Below are 19,782 nucleotides of genomic sequence, written 5' to 3'. Positions count from 1 at the left end.
TCTCACCGGATTGCTGTAAACAAAGGATTAAATGTATAGTGTGGAAGATGATGTTTGTTTGCGAAGAACAGTAAAGAACAAGTATTGCAGTAGATTGTATTCAGATGTAAAAGAATGGACCGGGGTCCACAGTTCACTAGTGGTGTCTCTCCAATAAGAAATAGCATGTTGGGTGAACAAATTACAGTTGGGCAATTGACAATAGAGAGGGCATAACAATGCACATACATATCATGATGACTACTATGAGATTTAATCAGGGCATTACGACAAAGTACATAGACCGCTATCCAGCATGCATCTATGCCTAAAAAGTCCACCTTCGGGTTAGCATCCGCACCCCTTCCAGTATTAAGTTGCAAACAACAGACAATTGCATTAAGTATGGTGCGTAATGTAATCAACACAAATATCCTTAGACAAAGCATCGATGTTTTATCCCTAGTGGCAACAACACATCCACAACCTTAGAACTTTCTGTCACTGTCCCAGATTCAATGGAGGCATGCCCACTATCGAGCATAAATACTCCCTCTTGGAGTTACAAGTATCAACTTGGCCAGAGCCTCTACTAGCAACGGAGAGCATGCAAGAACATAAACAACACATATATGATAGATTGATAATCAACTTGACATAGTATTCCATATTCATCGGATCCCAACAAACACAACATGTAGCATTACAAATAGATGATCTTGATCATGATAGGCAGCTCACAAGATCTAACATGATAGCACAATGAGGAGAAGACAACCATCTAGCTACTGCTATGGACCCATAGTCCAAGGATGAACTACTCACACATCAATCCGGAGGCGATCATGGTGATAAAGAGTCCTCCGGGAGATGATTCCCCTCTCCGGCAAGGTGCCGGAGGCGATCTCCTGAATCCCCCGAGATGGGATTGGCGGCGGCTGCGTCTCTGGAAGGTTTTCCGTATCGTGGCTCTCGGTAATAGGGTTTTCGCAACTGAGAGTATATGTAGGCGGAAGGGCAGAGTCGGAGGGCTGACGAGGGCCCCACACCATAGGGCGGGGTAGGCCCCACCCAGGCCGCGCGGCCCTGTGGTGTCGGTGCCTCGTCGCCCCACCTCGTATACTCTTCGGTCTCACTACAAGAAATCTGCCATAATATGACGTTTTTTTTATGACTGGAAATCAAAATGTCATAGCTTTATGACGTTCCTAGCTTTGACCGTCCTTGGCCACTCCGGGGGGGCAAAACCCTAGAAAATCGTGACGTTATTGGGCAAAAACGTCATTGGCAATTTAGGTCAAAACGTCATTAGCAAAATTAAGTGGCCTACGACGTTTTTCCAATGCCGATTGCACGCCCCCCCCCCCGCCCCCATTCTGAATTTCCTGGAGCCCGCCGTCTTCTGAAGTTTCTTTTCTACTATGGCTTACTTATCCTCTTTTGTTCTTCATCTGTCAGATTGCTGGTGGAATAGGGTGTAAAGTGTTTAAGTGGATTGATGATCCGCTGGATGCACGTCACAAAGAGTTAGTTCGTGATCTGCGTGATGCTGTTTGGGATCGAGATGAAGAAATTGAGAGGCTCCAGGTAGAAATTGAGAGGCTCCAGGAAGAAAAGTTTCTGCTTGCTGCAAGGAAACAGAGCAACCCTGAACCAAAGAAAATGGGAGGCTTCATGGTTTGGGTGCTATCTGTAGCTTTTGTCATCTGTTGTACCTGGGTGATGTGTAGGAACTGAAATTAGGGTGAATTCAGTGATCTGTTGGTCAGGAGGAGAAGAAGCTAGAGTATATGCTAGAGTTATTGTGTTGTAATTCCAACCATTTGTCTGTTCGTGCCACAATGTTTAGTTCCTGAATTTGAACCATGTCTATGTATGTGTGCAATTCTGTTCAGTTGAAAATGTGTTCTGTTGAAAATGAGTTCTGTTGAAAATGTGTAGCAGCTACTTTTGCACGGCGGCGCCGCCCATATATGGTCGCCGGCGTCAGCCATGTATTGAAAAAATTGGGCATGGATTCCCCTAAAAATTGGGCATGGAGTCCCCAAAAAATTGGGCACAAATTCTGGGAACAAATAGCTGACATATTCAACATAAATTCTGGGAAAAACAAAGCTGGCATGTTCAACATAAATTCCTACAGATTCATCCATTACACAAACTACAGATTCAAACTACAAATTCATCCATTACACAAGCTGGCATGCTATTCATCCATTACACAAACTACAGATTCAAACTGCTACTCATCTTCTTCGGAAACTTGACGCTTCCTAGTCCTATTTCCTCCATCATCATCATCATCATCCTCATCGCTGCAATATTGGTACATTATCTGATCAACCTCCTCGATTTCTTTGGGCACAACCTCTTTGCTATGTTTCTTCAGTTTGTCCACAATGACTTTTTCAAGTAGCACACGTTCCTGGTCACTTCTCGTCCTACTCCGTGCAGTGCCTTCTTTTTCTTGCACAGGAACTTGACTGGAATCTTCATCTTGATATGATAGTACAGCAACACCGGGTCCCTGTTCATTTTCTTTTACACTCCATAGATGTCTATGGTGAAATTTCTGCACAACTTGCCATTTTCCTTTCAACTTGGTGTCTGGCACATAAAAGACCTTGGTTGCTTGTGATGTCAGAAGGAAAGGATCAGTCTTGTACCAAAACTTTTCTGTGTTAACACTCTTGAAGTGTCCATCATCGTCGAGCCCGGGTTTCCTACCACCAAGGTCAAACCAGTCACACCGGAAGAGGACAACTGACCGATGGACGCCACCGCTGGAGTTGTATTGCAATCTGATGATGGATTTGAGCTGACCAAAGAAGTCAATGCTGTTGCCATCATGATCTCCCTCAGAAACGATTCCACTATTTTGTGTCTTCATGTTCTTCTCGCGGTCAACAGTATGGTACCGAACACTGTCAACAACACATGCCGAATATAGTCTCACTCTAAAATCTGGTTTGCACGCCAAAGCATAGAGATCAGGACAGACATCATTTCGCATTTTTCCAATCTGCAAAAAATCAACCAGGGGGTGAGTAACACACACAGCAAAATTATATCATGAACTTTTCCAATCTTCAGAAATAAACCAGCTAAAGATCTCACATGAGTCTGAAACCATCTAGCAAAGTTCTTGGCAAGCCATCTATCAACATTGATCTGACCACCTTGTTGGTTCAACTCTTGTTTGCACAGGCTGGAATGGCAACAGAAAATAGATCCTAATTATTATTTGGAGAGGCTGCAATAACCTATCTATATAAGGGGATGAAGAGAAACGTACTCGATGTATGGATCAACCTCAGGGCAACTTCGGAGCACATACCACACCATGTTGTCATAGTCCTCACCAGCAAACACATATTGAGAGGCTCCAATAAATTTCACACCGTGTTTGAAAACAGACACATCACCAATATGTGAATCATCCCGCTCCGGATTTCTGCTTGGACGGTTGAATCTTGTTTCAACATCGTCGAAGTATCTCGAGCAAAATGCCAGGCACTCATCAACAATATATGCTTCGGCAATCGATCCCTTCGGCCTGGCATTGTTCCGGACATAACGCTTCAATGTTAGCAACCTTCTTTCGACTGGGTACATCCAACCGTAATGCACTGGGCCTCTAAGCCTTGCCTCTTTTGGTAAATGGATGGCCAAATGCACCATCACGTCGAAGAAAGATGGGGGGAAGATCTTCTCAAGTTTGCAAAGAATAACTACGATTTCCTTTTCAAGTCTGTCCAGAACGTCTCTCTTCAGTGTTTTGCAGCACAGCTCTCTGAAGAAATTTCCAAGCTCAGCAACCGCTTCATATATGTCTTCATGGATTGTTCCTCGCAGGCCAGCCGGTAAGATCCTTTGAAGCAATATATGACAGTCATGGGTCTTCAGCCCTTGAAGCTTGCACTTATCAGCAGCCACACACTTGGATATGTTAGACGCGTACCCATCTGGAAACCTCACAGCTTTTATGAATTCACAAAATGCAATTTTTTCTTGTTTACTCATTGTATACCACGCCTGTGGCATCTCAAAAGAGTCAGCTGAAACAGGCTGCAAATGCAAGTCACCTCTTATGCCCATATCTTCCAAATCAAGCCTTGAATTCACAGTGTCCTTTGTCTTGCCTTGTATGTTCATGAAAGTACCAATCAGATTGTCACAGATGTTTTTCTCGATGTGCATTACATCGAGATTATGCCTCAGCTTTAGATCTTCCCAGTATGGCAAGTCCCACAAACATGACCTACGGCTCCAACACTGACCGTCCTCACGTTTCCTTTTCTTCTGAAGCTTGCCTGGTATCACATCTCTAACCCTATCAAGTTGTTCCTTCAGCTCTTCTGGAGTGAATTCCGCTGGCTTCTCACGCTTTTCAATAGCACCATTGTATTCTTTGCTATTTCTCCAAGGATGGGACAGAGGTAGCCAACGGCGGTGCCCAATAAAGCAGATTTTGTTCCTTAATTTCTTGGAGCAATTCTCTTTGTCACAACGCACACATGCCTGGTAACCAGCTGTGGCCCTCCCTGACAATGTGTGCAGTGCCGGATAATCATGAATACACCATAAGATTGCAGCACGGAGATCAAACTTGTCTGGACTATTGGCATCATACGATTTTACACCTTTCCAGAGCTCCTGCAGCTCTTCCATCAAAGGCTCCATGAAGACATCAAAATCTTTTCCCGGAGAGGATGGACCAGGGATTAGCAATGCAAGCATGAAGTTGGACTGATCCATACATGCCCACGGCGGAAGGTTGTATGGCACCACGAATACAGGCCACATGCTGTAGGAGTTGCTCATATTCCCGTAGGGATTAAAACCATCCATGGCAAGTCCAAGCCTTATGTTCCTGGCATCAGCGGCAAAGTCTTTATGAATATTGTCAAAATCCTTCCATGCATCCCCGTCTGCTGGATGACTGAGATCATTCTCCATGTCTTGCCGCTTCAGTTTGTGCCACTGTACTTCCTTTGATTGCTCCTTTGAAAGAAACATTCTTTGCAGCCTTGGAATCAATGGGAAGTGCCTTAGCACCTTCTCTGGGATCTTTCTCCTACCATCAGCATCTTTCCATCTGGAGGCTTTGCACTTGGGGCAATTATTCTCCTTGGCATAATCCTTCCGGAACAATACACAGTTATTCGGGCACACATGGATACTCTCATAACCAAGTCCCAACCTGCCGACTATGCTAAGTGCCTCCTCGTATGACTTTGGTATTGAGCTATTAGGGTATTGCAAGGCCAAAATCAGGAGTATCGCGTTGAATGCAACGTTGCTAATCCGGTAGTACGACTTGGCCTGAAGTAACTTGACTGTGAGTGAAAACCTTGACATTGTACCCCCATCGCTGGCTGCGCGCTTGGCTTCCTCTATCAACTCAGCAAATATAGTGTCCTTTCCAGCACCTTGCGGTTCTGACTTGTACAAATCAGCAAGCAGATCAGGAATTCTATCATCTTCGTAACCATCTTCCTCTTGCAAACCATAATAGTGTGCCTCTGCATCACCTCCACCAACATGGTGTGCCCCTGCATCACCTCCATGTCCAGCCTCAGGTTCACCTCCATGTCCAGCCTCAGGTTCACCTCCATGTCCATGTCCGGCTTCAGGTGCACCTCCTTGTCCTCCATGTCCAGCTTCAGGTACAGGATGTAATGGTTCTCCATGGAAGACCCATCGGTCATAAGTGCTTGCCATCCCAAAAAGAAGCAAATGAGACTCTACTACATCTAGAGGTTTTGTGCACCGTTTGAGACAGCTACGACATGGGCACAGCACCTGATCATCATTGGCAGCATTCAAGTGAACAAACTGCATAAACTCTGCCACTCCCTTTGTGTGTTCAGGGGAAAGCCTTCTAATTCTTGTTGTAATCCAGCGCCTGTCCATCTGCGGAAGAACAAAATGATTCAATTAGCACACACCTAACTGCACAGCAGTTCCAATTTCAAGCAATGCACAGCAGTTCAATTCGATTTTGTGAACTGATGAAGAAGAACAGATCGAGAGGGGAGAGATGAGAGGGGTGCAGACCGGGAGATGCGGAGGGGCTCGTCCTGGAGAGGGCGAGGGGCTCGTCCTGGAGAGGGCGAGGGGCTCGTCGTCGGCGAGGCAGATGGACAGCAGATCCCTTGCTCGGACGCAGCGCCAGCACACCCACCACCGCCGTCACCTCGGACTCGGTACTTTAGTCCTAGTAACAGCACATATTGGATCACAGTGATTCGATATTGTGAACTGACGAAGAAGAACAGATCGAGAGGGGAGGGATGAGAGGGGTGCAGACCGGGAGATGCGGAGGGGCTCGTCGTCGGAGAGGGACGGGGCTCGTCGTCAGAGAGGGACGGGGCCGCCGCCGCCGCCGCTCGTCGTCGGAGATTCGAATTTCTGCTAGGTTATCGGAGGGAGTTGGATTCGGAAGGGATATTTGGGCTTCTCCTGGGCGCCAAAAAAAAATCAAAAAGAGTGAGGGCTGGGACTCGAACCCAGCACCTCTAGATATGTCAACGTGCCAGTTAACCAGTGGAGCTATTGGAGAGATCTTGTCAGCTTACCATCCTTTATCTTTTACATAGTGGAACTAAGGCAACTTCTATTTTTTTTAAGTTATGGATATGATCTTGTTACATAATCTATCAGAGGGGATACTGATTTAGGACAACAGTTAATTTGTACAGGAGCATTAGCTAAGCAACAGGCTAATATATGACTAATAATTAATTACGGCTGGCAAGCTATATATATATCTATATATACTCCAGCATATATAGACCACCAAAAGCACATTATATTACACATATATAGTGCTGTTATCACCAGAATTTGACCGAGTCAGAGGTGGGCCACGATTGGGATAAACTTGAAGATATACATGAAAGGAAGAACAAGAATTGGCCTTATACACGAAGTGGGGCTGAATGGCCCATGTATCTGTAATATAGTAGATCGTATCTTAGATTAAAAGTTAGAGTTTTACTCGTGCACGGTTAGGTGCACGTCCGAATTAGAAAGTCCCCTGGACTATAAATATGTATCTAGGGTTTATGGAATAAACAACAACTCACGTTCAACCCAAAACAAACCAATCTCGGCGCATCGCCAACTCCTTCGTCTCGAGGGTTTCTATCGTAGCGACATGCTGCCTAGATCGCATCTTGCGATCTAGGCAGCACAAGCTCCACGTTGTTCATGCGTTGCCCGTACTGAAGCGTCTTTGATGGCGGGCAACGTAGTTATCATAGATGTGTTAGGGTTAGCATAGTTCTTCGTATAACATGCTTACGTAGTGCAACCCTTGCATGTCTAGCCGCCCTCACACCTATCTCAGGTGTGGGGGCGGCACCCTGCTTGTTCATCATTTAGTAGATCTGATCCGTTACGATTGCTCCTTGTTATGCAAGGATTAGTTTAATATCTGCAATAGTTAGGCCTTACAAAGGGGGGGAGGATCCAGCGGCACGTAGGGTGGCGTTCGCAAGTCCTAAACAGGATGTTCCGAGGATCAACTTCATTGTTGGTTTTTAGGCCTTGTTTAGGATCGGCTTACGAGCACCGTGCGTGGCCGCGAGGCCCAACCTGGAGTAGGATGATCCGATTATGCGGTGAAAACCCTAAATCGTCGTAGATCTCATTAGCTTTATCTTGATCAAGCAGGATCACCAAGTATTCGTGCACCCCGTACGAATCATGGGTGAATCGGCTCTTTGAGCCGATTCACAGGATAACCTGAGAGCCGATCGAGGCTCGTATTTAATGTTTACGTGTATGCCATGCAGGAAACTAAGTGAGGCATCCCCATCACCTTCCTGACCAGGTATAGGTCAGGTGGCACGCCCTTGCACTTCGCATCGCCGCGTGTGACCAGAAGAGCATTGCGGGCCGTCGCTCGGAGGGGTCTCAGCCAGCCGCAGCTCTAGGCTCTTCCCGGCTCTACTAGTGTTGACAGTCGCTGCCCGCCGGTGGGTTTTGGCAGTCAACACATTCTGGCACGCCCGGTGGGACAATCGTCTACATCAACCACATCGCCATCTACATCTGAGATGGCGGACGGCACGCCAGTCACCTACGAGGAGTTGCCTGCCGAGCTCAAGAAGAAATATGACGAGATCAAGGTCACCCTCGAAGCCGACCTCATCGGCTCTTTTCAGAGAACCCGTTCCCATGGCATCAGATGGAAGGGATTCTCACCGCAAGGTGCACTCGATGGGATAGATCTCTCTGCCCCGTCGGAGGAACGCACCGAGGGCCTCGCGGCAGAGATCAACTACTTGGTGGCTCACTCGCTACACCGCCACTCCGAAAACTTGGTCAACGTGTTGGAGCGTCTCGCTCTGCGCGTGATCCAGGAGATCATGAGCCACCAGTACTCGCCGTCAGGACCAGCTCTCGGGACGCATCAAGGAGAGTTGCCACTCCAGTCCCGTCCACCGCTGCCATATGCGTTGGCAGCACCACCTGAAGTGCCGGCTACACCGGCATTCGTCGTCTACAAGATTGGTGGTGACCCTAGTGACTGCCAGTTCTTGACTGAGGCGCCTAAGGAGATCCCTCAAGGATACGCGTGCACGTATGTGCCAGATTGTGGCAACTGGCCACTCTCAAACCAGGCCACAACGTCAGGGACTCCGGCGCAAACAGGAGGAACGTCAGCAACAGAGCTTGAGAAGCAGACGTGGCTAACTAAGTACGCCACCCCGACGAAACTCCCGAGCCCAGCTCCTGCAGCTTGGCTCGTAGCTGGAAAAGCAAACATGGCTGGCTAAGTACGCCACCCCGGCGAATCTTCAGAGTGCAACGCCTGCAGCCAAGACGACGGATCAGATCGCACCATCGAGAGACCAGTTCGGCATGGTGCCGAAAAGGAGGGCAATCGGCTATTCCAAGCCGTACCCCGACGAGTACGAGATGATCCCGCTGCCACCTAAATATCGGCTCCCTGACTTCTCCAAATTCAGTGGATCAGATGGCTCCAGCTCCATCGAGCACATCGGCCGATATTTGGCGCAACTAGGACCGGCTTCGGTGTCGGATCAACTACGCGTGAGGCTCTTTTCACAGTCCCTCACGGGATCGGCTTTTGGATGGTACACCTCTTTGCCAGCAAACTCCATCCAGTCTTGGAAGCAATTGGAAGAACAGTTCCATATGCAATACCATTCAGAAGCTTCCGAGTCTAGCATTGCCGATCTAGCACAACTACGTCAGAAGCGCGGAGAAACGGTGACAGAGTACATCCAGCGCTTCAGGAATCTTAGGAACCGATGTTATTCGGTTCGTATAACCGAGAAGGAAGCAGTCGAGTTGGCAGTAGCTGGCCTTGCAACACAGCTCAAGGACATGGCCTCCCAAGCAGATTATCCCTCGCTGGCGCACATGGTTCAGAAACTATCAGCATATGAACAGCGCCACCCAGACCTGTACCAAGACAAGTTCAAGCGTGCAGTAGTCATGGTCGATACAGAGGAAGGTGAAGTGCCTGCGGGAGACCAAGAAGTAGCAGTGGCTGAGTGGACTCGGGGAGGAACCCCCGTGTCCTGCAAATGGGTAAAGCCACCAGGGCCGCCCAGGGGATTTGATTTTGACGTGACCAAGACTGAACAAATCTTCGACCTCCTGCTCAAGGAGAAACAGTTGACGATTCCTGAAGGTCTCAAGTTCCCCACGGCGCAAGAGCTAAACGGAAAGCCGTACTGCAAATTCCACAACTCGCTTTCCCATGCCACCAACGACTGCAGGGTGTGGCGTCAGCACATCCAAGCGGCGATAGAGAAGGGGCGTTTAATTTTCAACCAGTACGCCATGAAGGTAGACACCCAGCCCTTCCCCGCCGTTAACATGGTAGAAGTCATCTACCCCGAGGGCTGCCAGCCAGGTCCCACGTTCAGCATCAACATGGTAGGACCTGGGAACCACTCTGGCAAAGATGGAGATGAGGGTAACTGCTCTCATAGCAAGGACACAGAGGAGGCCGCTCCACGCGATCGGCTCCATCATGATGGCAAGCGCTACGTCACAGAGGGGGAAGTGAAGAATATAAGATATCAACGACCTCTCTCTGATCACCTCCTCAACAAATATGTGAGTCAGTATGACCAACGCCGACGGTCCAACTATGATGATGAAGGAGATCGTCTGGCTAGAGAAGCCAGAAGACATCGTCGGCAGGATCGCGATGAGGAGGAGCACGAGCGCCGTGCCACGGACACATCAAGGGAGCAAGATGACAACGCCAGACACTGGGACTGCCCTTTCTTCAGACACTGCTGGGATTCAGGAATGAGCCGATTGCCCACAATCGGCAATTGCCCAGAATGCAACCGGAAGAAGAAGGAGGCAGCCAACGTGTCTGTGTTCAAGCGCTTAGGGCCTCTCCCGCCACAGAGCAAACGTGCTGAGTCACCTCGTTGGGCAGATCTTGAGGATTCCGAAGACGAGGGATTAGAAGAAGAAGAAGACAGGTACCACCGTCCAAGGTGGTGCCCTGACGGACTCAGCCGTTCACAAAAGCGTAGGGTTCAACGTTTGCGCGGCCTGGAGGAAGCCGAAAGGTTATACCTGCATACGCTAAGGAAGGCACGGCCTGATCTGGCTGCAAAGGTTCAGCGAGCCCTGGATGAAGAGGGTCGTCCACGGAAAATGGAGTGGCGCCCCAAACAAAGGAGAGCCGATGATGAAACATCGGCTGGCACGAACATGGTGTTCATCCTCCCTTCAGAGTTCAGTGCTCCAGGGTTAGATGAGACATCCGTGGCACAACTTGACTGCGGCCCACGGCCGGTTATCTTTGAGAAGCCACGAGATAAGAGCTACAGGCATCTGAAGGCCCTATACTTGCGAGGATATATCGATGGGAGGCCTGTAAATAAGATGCTGGTAGACACCGGAGCGGCAGTTAACATCATGCCGTACTCTATGCTACGTCGGCTGGGACGCTCTAGCTCGGATCTAATCAAGACCAACGTGACATTGAGCGATTTCAACGGCCAAGCGTCTGAGGCACAAGGAGTTCTGAACGTGGACCTGACTGTAGGAAGGAAAACTATCCCTACAACATTCTTTATCGTCGATAGCACGAGCAGTTATGCTGTGCTGTTGGGAAGAGATTGGATCCATGCCAACTGCTGTATCCCCTCCACGATGCACCAATGCATAATACAGTGGGATGGAGATGAGGTAGAGGTCGTCCAAGCCGACGACTCAGCCGAAATTTCAACGGCTGGCATGAACGCATGGGAAGCAGCAGGCCAAGAACCCCTCTCAGGCATCAACTTGGACGATTGCGAGCGCATCGATGTGACAAAGGGAAGGGTTAAGCTGGTTTTATCCACTGGCCTGACCATGTAGTTGAAGGGAAGCGATGTGCAACTTGGCGAGGCTGATCCTTGTGATCGGCCCCAAAGGTCTATGAAGGGACATTACAGAACCTTCAGTCAGCGCTCCAATCATTATGGAGGCCGATCCCAGCAATCGGCCAAAATTATCCTCACCACATGTTCTGCTTGTGTTCACCCTCGACCCTATCAGGAGCCGACGTGCGAATTACAGAGCTGATATCTGCCATTCTTTAACAGATTCGGCTCGGGGGGCACCTAAACATGGGAACAGAAGCAGGGGTACATGTGTGCAATGAAATACTGGGGGCCGATAGGAGAGAATCGGCCGGTAAAAAAAAAAATATTTTTTACAGCCGATGCAAGGGCATCGACTTTAGAATTGAGAAACAACCGATGCGCAGCCATCGACTCTTGCTTCGAGGGAATAAGACAATGGAAACTTCTTCAGCTGCTTCGAGCCGATCCGGGTTCCTGTACCGTTTTGTCAAGGATTTCCAATCTTTGGGGCTAGTTCAGCTGAAACGGAAGATTATCGGCTGTCGGAGGAAGAAAGAGGATCGGCTGTGGCGCATTCTCTCTGACATTCTCGCCTCGAGTAAGGCTCGGGGGGCAGCAGGCTCGAGTAAGGCTCGGGGGGCAGCAGGCTTGGAGGATACTCTGTTTAAAGAGCCAATGGGGATACCATCGGCTGATCCTTCATTGCAACCTTCTTCACAATGATGAATACTGAAGAAGATTATGGGGTTTGGTTGGAAAAGTTCAAAGGTTTACCTGAAAATCCGGCATTTTCCGCCAGATTCAGAAAATCATCAGTTGAAGGGAAGGGTGAATTTCAAAGGGCCGATGCGTTGCTATCGGCTCATTACGCATTGGCAAAAGGGGCGAACCGGCAAGGTCAGTAGGAGAAGGAATCGGCTAAATTAAACTCAGAAGAAATCGGCAAAATCAAATTGGGGAAAAAGTTCTTCATTGATAGGCGAGATTTCTTACATGAAGAGCTGATTGCTCTCAAAAGGAAATGCTAGGGGATACATTGCCCCATCTACTACTACTGGCCCTATTCTAGGGATCCTATCTAAGGGCCATCACTGCCCTCGTCATCGCCGTCGTCGCCACTGTCGGCGCTGCTCCCGGCGGGCTCGTCGTCGCTCCAATGGCCGCCGACCGGGCCCTCGTTGTCTTCGTCTTCTTCGTCAGCATCGTCCTCGTCGCTGTCGAAGTCGCTAAGATTGCCCGGCCAAGGGCAGAACCGCTTGGCCGGCGGCTCGTCGGAGGAGCTCTCGTCGTCGTCCTCCTCCTCCTCTTCCTGCTCCTCCTCCTCCCCGGAAGAGGTGAAGTCGCAGGAGAAGCTGTCGTCGTCGCTCTCCTCCTCCATTGCTCCAACGGTGAGGAAGCGGAGGTCGCTCTCCCCATCCGTCGAGGACTGGTCGTCCTCGGACCAGATGGAGAAGTCGTGGTCTGACTCCTCCCCGGCCGCAATGGCGCGGCGGATGTTCGCCGCATGGACCTCTGCCGGGTTGTACTCCGGCGTCGGCTCACGGGATGTGGAGGACTGGCTGGAAGGACCCGATGGAGCAGAGGAGGAGGAAGACATGGTGGCAGGAGGGCTTTTGGAGTGCTAGTGCGATGGAGATGCAGAGGAGAACTGTTCATGGCGGTTAAATAAAAGGGGATATAGTGGAAATTCAATGCCACAGCAGTTTCCGAGGAAGTGGTGCCTAAAGAGAAAAACTGCCAGATCACGCGGAGAAGTTGAGAAGGCAGGACATCATGATGAAGGATACTGCAACGGTTCTGCCACGACATGACCCGACGAAGAAAAACAGAGTGATTTTGGAATTACCAATTCCAAAACCAGGGGGGCATGTGTTATCACCAGAATTTGACCGAGTCAGAGGTGGGCCACGATTGGGATAAACTTGAAGATATACATGAAAGGAAGAACAAGAATTGGCCTTATACACGAAGTGGGGCTGAATGGCCCATGTATCTGTAATATAGTAGATCGTATCTTAGATTAAAAGTTAGAGTTTTACTCGTGCACGGTTAGGTGCACGTCCGAATTAGAAAGTCCCCTGGACTATAAATATTTATCTAGGGTTTATGGAATAAACAACAACTCACGTTCAACCCAAAACAAACCAATCTCGGCGCATCGCCAACTCCTTCGTCTCGAGGGTTTCTATCAGGTAAGCGACATGCTGCCTAGATCGCATCTTGCGATCTAGGCAGCACAAGCTCCACGTTGTTCATGCGTTGCCCGTACTGAAGCGTCTTTGATGGCGGGCAACGTAGTTATCATAGATGTGTTAGGGTTAGCATAGTTCTTCGTATAACATGCTTACGTAGTGCAACCCTTGCATGTCTAGCCGCCCTCACACCTATCTCAGGTGTGGGGGCGGCACCCTGCTTGTTCATCATTTAGTAGATCTGATCCGTTACGATTGCTCCTTGTTATGCAAGGATTAGTTTAATATCTACAATAGTTAGGCCTTACAAAGGGGGGGAGGATCCAGCGGCACGTAGGGTGGCGTTCGCAAGTCCTAAACAGGATGTTCCGAGGATCAACTTCATTGTTGGTTTTTAGGCCTTGTTTAGGATCGGCTTACGAGCACCGTGCGTGGCCGCGAGGCCCAACCTGGAGTAGGATGATCCGATTATGCGGTGAAAACCCTAAATCGTCGTAGATCTCATTAGCTTTATCTTGATCAAGCAGGATCACCAAGTATTCGTGCACCCCGTACGAATCATGGGTGAATCGGCTCTTTGAGCCGATTCACAGGATAACCTGAGAGCCGATCGAGGCTCGTATTTAATGTTTACGTGTATGCCATGCAGGAAACTAAGTGAGGCATCCCCATCACCTTCCTGACCAGGTATAGGTCAGGTGGCACGCCCTTGCACTTCGCATCGCCGCGTGTGACCAGAAGAGCATTGCGGGCCGTCGCTCGGAGGGGTCTCAGCCAGCCGCAGCTCTAGGCTCTTCCCGGCTCTACTAGTGTTGACAGTCGCTGCCCGCCGGTGGGTTTTGGCAGTCAACAAGTGCCAGCCTTGAGCTCAATAACATAGTACCAAAAGGACACGTTAATTCCAGATACTACCGAGGAGGTTCAACGCTCATTTACTTGAGCACATTACATAGACCAACAGGCCATTAGATAGTACCAGATCGATAATTAAGAGGTTCAACGCTCATATTACTTGAGCTCATACACACATATATATAGTACTACTAGCTTAATTAGAGAGGTTCAGCCAGCTAGCTCATTTCTCGAGCTTCCTGACATACAACTTGAGACCGCCCCGGGCGCGAATGCGGAACCAAAACACAAAGATATCATTTGCCTTCATCTTGCTCTTCCGCACCACAGCACTCCAGTTTGTTGTGATCACTGCACCGTCAAACTTCCCTTTGCCCTGGAAAATCCTCACTTTCACACCATGTATCTCACTGTAAGAGACAAGAAAGTCATTATCTGGAAGCTGCATATTCGTCGAGATGTACTTCTTGGTAAACTTCCGGTTGAAGTACTGCAGATTATAAGATGCAAAACTTCGTTCAGATGAAGTAATTGTCAACATATAAAGATGCAAAAACATCCTTGATCGAGATGGAGTAATTATATTTACCATTCTGGAACAGCCTTCCACGGTACTTGCACTCTTTATAGTGCACACATAAAAAGGAATTGCGGGGCGCTTTTGGTCAACAAGATATCTCAGGGTATCAACTTGTGTAGGATTCATTTCCACTAGATTGGGATACATGCAAAAGTCATCCCATTCCTCACCTGCCTCTATCCTGGGACCTACATATATAAGGAAACCAGGGAATAAGGCCTAGTTTAAAGTTTTCCTAAAATTGAAGTATATCAAACCAACAGTATTTATAGAAACTGAAGTATTCCTTGAATGCTACAAATTGACTAGCTATTATGCCAAACCGAGACTAATTAAGCATTTGACCTATATCCTGCATCTATAACTACTATATATATTTTTTACCTCGATGAGTCAGATGGACATCAGCAGGAGGAGGAGGAGCAACTTCCTCATGCTCAGCTGCACAATCCATTGCTGCAGCATCATCAGCTTTCTCTTGCTTGACGTGAACCCTATCTAGAGCACCATCCTCACCTTCGGAGGATGAGCTGATGTCGATGGTCTCAACGGCCTACTTGGATGGGACCAAAATGGCAACTTCATAGTCATAGGGGTCCATGGTGTCGACCTAATAACAAGCAGTGAACAATTTGAGAACTATGAAACTATTAATTACACATTAATTAAAACTAAGTTGGGATGTTTAGGTTCAGATTGACATTCGCACTAGCAGCACTAGCACATGTTTTGAATCAATCTAAACCAGGAAAATCTACTCTAGCACTAGAATCTACTTTGAATCGATCAAACCCTAGGAAAATCGCCGCTCGGACAAAAAAACCCCAATTAAAATCCCCCAAGATTAAGTACGGCAAACCCTAGAAAATCCCCCGCTCATCCCCCAAATTAACCTGAGCTTCGGCCGACGGAGGCAGTGGAGCTTCGGCCGACGGAGCTTGACGGAGCTGCTTGACGGAGCTTCGGCCGACGGAGTTGGGAGAGGAAGAGGCGGCAGTGGCGGCTGGGTTGGGAGAGAGAGAGAGAGTGAGACAGGGGAGAAAGTTGCTTTTGGTATAGGACATTTTGGGGTGGGTGGGGCAAAATGGCACCCACTGACGTGTGGGGCCATCTAGCAGTAGATACCACTGGGTTGGGCCATTTCCGGTAATTTTATGTGGATTAGGGGCCAGCAGGTAAAATGGAACCCTCATTCTCTGTTTTTACTAATTATAATAAATCAGAGATTCCCTCCTCCGCCTCTCCGCTTCTTGATGGTTCCACTCCGCTTCTTGCCGGTTCCACTCCCACTAGACGAAAAACCCTCCTCCGCGCCAAGACGCTTCTGCCTCGCCGCTTCTGCCTCCTCCGCCGCTTCTGCCTCCTCCGCGCCATGGACGCTGCTTCTTCTTCCTCTTCCTCTGTTCCGCAACCGCTTCTGCCTCCTCCGCCATCAGTCATGCAGCCCATTACTCAGATCAGGACCTTCACCGTCCATGGCGGCAAGGAGATCGATGTTGTCTACACAAACGAGGAGGAGACGATGAGCAAGTACCTGAAGATGTACGCGCAGTGGTATGCGGAAGAAGAAGAGAACAAATTTGTAGGATTGGATCTCGAATACACTCGGGAGGACCCCAACCACGAAGAAGACAACTACCTCGCCGTCGTTCAACTGTCCATGAGGAACCACGTCCTCGTCTGCCACTTTTCCTGGTTTGTAGACCTTAATCTTGCTCTGATTTACTTAATCTTGCTCTGATTTTGTTAATCTTGCTCAGATTTTAGTTAATCGCTAGTGCATGATGAACCAAGTCACCCTTGCTCTGTTTTAGTTAATCTTGATCTGTTTTAATTAAACTACAAACCGTGCTAGCTGCAAAACTAGTTTTGTTTCTGTGTTTTGTGTAACAAAAGCCACAAAGCATGGTGTCCTGATCTTGCAGATTGAATCTATCCATATGCTCATCTAGCATGTACTGGATTTCATTATACCAAATTAATTATCACAAAGCAAATTTCCGGAGTCCTGATCTTGCATTTAATAGACTTTTGTTAGTTTCAAAATTATATGATGCAAAATGATATTTCAATGACTAAAAAATTTGCACTTGCACATTTCATAAAAGTGTTGGTCATGCATTCTTTTAGTACCAAATGGATTATGACTAGATAATTTTCAGACTCTTGATCATGCACTTACTAAACTTATGTCAATTTTATTCAAGTTATGAGATTGCATAGACTAAACATTTGTATTCCCAAATTTTATTCAAGTGTTGATCTCGCAAGTACTAAATTTTTGCATCAAATTGAATCTATCCATATGCTCATCTAGCATGTACTGGATCTCATTATACCAAATTAATTATCACAAGCAAATTTCCGGAGTCTTGATCTTGCATTTAATAGAATTTTGTTAGTTTCAAAATTATATGATGCAAAATGAAATTTCAATGACTAGACAATTGCACTTACACATTTCATAAAAGTGTTGTTCATGCATTCTATTAGTACCAAATGAATTATGACTAGATAATTTTCAGAATGTTGATCATGAACTTACTAAACTTATGTAGTTTCAAATTTTATATTCAAGCTATGAGATTGCATATAGACTAGCTTCGTTGTCCCAAATTGTATTCAAGTGTTGATCTCGCAAGTACTAAATTTTTGCTTTCAGGACCAACGGGGAATGTCCGGCGCTGCGCTCATTTCTTCAAAATCAAGGAATTGTGTTCTACAGCGTTGACAAGAGAGCAGATTTTATAAAGTTATATTACGAGAAGATTATAATTCCTAGGGAGAACTGGATCGATATCCAGGAATTTGTCAACGTCAAAGGTCTCAACGAGAGAGCAAATTTAATGAGGGATGGAATGGCTAGTCTTGCAACTAGCATCATCGACGAGTCGTACAGCCAGATGAAGAACAATTTCCCTCGAGAGAGGCACGATTACTGGGAAGAGCGGCCGTTGTCTGATTTGAACCTGGAGTATGCAGCTAAAGATGCTTACGTGAGCTACCAGCTCTACGTTAAGATATCGTTCTTCCTGCGTTACCTTGTGTTTTGCCCCGGTTGCAAGAAGGAAGACAAGCTGAGGGGACGTATGTGTGGCAAATGCAATAAAGCAGAGATCGAAGCTGAACGTGCAAAGAAAAATGCTGCTACTGAAATAGCAAGGTTAAATGCTGAACTTGCAAGCGCGTAGGCTGAACTAGCAAGCTTGAAGGCACCAGCTTCTAGCGACAACACCCAGCAGACAAGTCCCCCTCATGGAAAACGGACGAAGATGAATGATGAGCAGTGGCTGGAGAGTAGTGATGCGCCGAAGAGTAGTGATTATTGGCAGAACCTGAGGAAGAAGTCGTGGACTGGTGCTGATCAGAAGAGTGATGATCCGTGGACGACGGAGATGAGTGATCAGCAGAGCCCGAAGAGTGATAATCCGTGGCTGACGAAGCCAGGCAATTAATGACGACATCTCCAAGATCCATGCCTAGTTAATTATTTGTATTTGCTTGTCAAGAAACTTTGCTTCTATCGTCTCTTTGTTTATGAGGCACAGCTCGGGGTAGACTTGTATAGGATCTCCCCATTAGGTAGGATCATAGGATCAACTTAGAGAAATCATACTTTTGCTATGCGAAGAAATCATAGTGTCAGATCTGGTTGAATAGTATTTCACACAATTCACACCCAGATTTATCTTTTTTGTTTCTCTAAGTGTATGTCGAATTTGAAGTTGCAAATTTTTGGCATTGCATATATAACATAGATGTGTGTTGTCATTTTTTCAGGGAGTGATGTTTTGGAACATGGGAGCATATGCTCCATATATTTTGAAATGCATCTTACACATATTTTAAATTTAAAAAAAATTGAAACAAAAAATGAACTTATCATGTGACGTGTGTAAAAAAGACAAAATTCAGTATGCGCGCATACGGTACATATGTCATTCAAGTCATATTCACCTTTAAAATCTTTCAATAGAATGACTCATCATTCCAAGGTTTTCAAAGTCATTTGATTCACATGTTCCCATCTAGAGTAGTCAATTTTAGTTTTATCACTAGCAACTAGTCATGAGGGGTGCTAACTAACTTGTAGCTCTCTAGGCTAAATTTGATGCTCTTGTAATACTCCATATATCTAGACCAAAGTTAACTATGAACAAAATAAACTTTGATAACCAAAGTAAAAGCTTGTATGAAAAAAAAACTTGGGATTGGAATCCTTAAACACAAATTAATATTGTAATGGTGCCTTGCTCTAGTAGAGCTTTGCATTAGGGTAGCTTGCAAGAGTATAGCTTGCATTAATAATAGCTTGCCTTGATTGGTACAGTTGTCAAAGTGTTCCTCTTCTTCTTCGTAGAAGACCTCCTCCTCCTCGTATCCTTCGGTACTAGCGTCTAAAATACAAGACGAAATGCACAATCACCAAACAATACCTAGGTACTAGACTAAACACTCAAGTGGATCACACAAGATAATCTAGCATCACACCATTTTTAATATTGTGGTTGGATTTGTTTTCTTTTTAAGAAAAATAATTTCCTCTCATTGAAATATTTATTAGGGTTTCTATTTATTTCTTTTGAGAAATAATTTCTTCTCATTGAATATTACTAAGATTTAATATCCTCAAACGATCTCATTGAAATAATTTCCTCTTATTAGGGTTTCTATTTATCACACAAGATACCTCCTACGCACCACCTATCACATGCCGTATGCGCGCGGTAGCCATCTGGGAATCCCTCCCGCTTCCTGCGGTGTCCCGCCGAATCCGCTGGAAACTGACCGGATTTGAACTGGGGCCACACTTACCTTTGCT

The 19,782-nt window shown here is 47.0% G+C and overlaps 2 protein-coding genes across 2 annotated transcripts; one reads left to right on the top strand and one right to left on the bottom strand.

Annotated features, from left to right (window-relative positions):
* Positions 1-1,114: 1,114 nt before the first annotated feature.
* Positions 1,115-15,086, bottom strand: LOC139831617 (uncharacterized). The gene is made up of 5 exons (XM_071820919.1): positions 14,970-15,086; positions 14,685-14,870; positions 5,769-5,895; positions 3,381-5,534; positions 1,115-1,125 (listed from the first exon to the last, which is right to left on the bottom strand). The coding sequence occupies exons 1-5, from the start codon at positions 15,084-15,086 to the stop codon at positions 1,115-1,117; spliced, it is 2,595 nt and encodes an 864-aa protein (XP_071677020.1).
* A 1,312-nt stretch (positions 15,087-16,398) lies between these two features.
* LOC127303618 (uncharacterized) lies at positions 16,399-18,151 on the top strand. The gene is made up of 2 exons (XM_051334330.1): positions 16,399-16,655; positions 17,623-18,151. The coding sequence occupies exons 1-2, from the start codon at positions 16,399-16,401 to the stop codon at positions 18,149-18,151; spliced, it is 786 nt and encodes a 261-aa protein (XP_051190290.1).
* The last annotated feature ends 1,631 nt before the right edge of the window (positions 18,152-19,782 follow it).

Source organism: Lolium perenne, chromosome 5, assembly GCF_019359855.2.
Source record: "Lolium perenne isolate Kyuss_39 chromosome 5, Kyuss_2.0, whole genome shotgun sequence".
NCBI classification, from domain to species: domain Eukaryota; kingdom Viridiplantae; phylum Streptophyta; class Magnoliopsida; order Poales; family Poaceae; genus Lolium; species Lolium perenne.
Note: the sequence above shows the minus strand (reverse complement) of the source record. Positions and strands in the feature narration are given on the sequence as shown.

What these genes read in the sequence shown, in the direction of transcription:
- LOC127303618 (XM_051334330.1), top strand. Translation starts at nt 16,399, where the DNA reads ATGCAGCCCATTACTCAGATCAGGACCTTCACCGTCCATGGCGGCAAG. An exon ending in CTCGTCTGCCACTTTTCCTG is followed by an intron (nt 16,656 to 17,622) that starts GTTTGTAGACCT and finishes TTTTGCTTTCAG; the next exon opens with GACCAACGGGGAATGTCCGG.
- LOC139831617 (XM_071820919.1), bottom strand. Translation starts at nt 15,086, where the DNA reads ATGAATCCTACACAAGTTGATACCCTGAGATATCTTGTTGACCAAAAG. An exon ending in TGGAAGGCTGTTCCAGAATG is followed by an intron (nt 14,871 to 14,969) that starts GTAAATATAATT and finishes TATAATCTGCAG; the next exon opens with TACTTCAACCGGAAGTTTAC. An exon ending in TCAGGTGCTGTGCCCATGTC is followed by an intron (nt 5,535 to 5,768) that starts GTAGCTGTCTCA and finishes GAGGTGATGCAG; the next exon opens with GGGCACACCATGTTGGTGGA.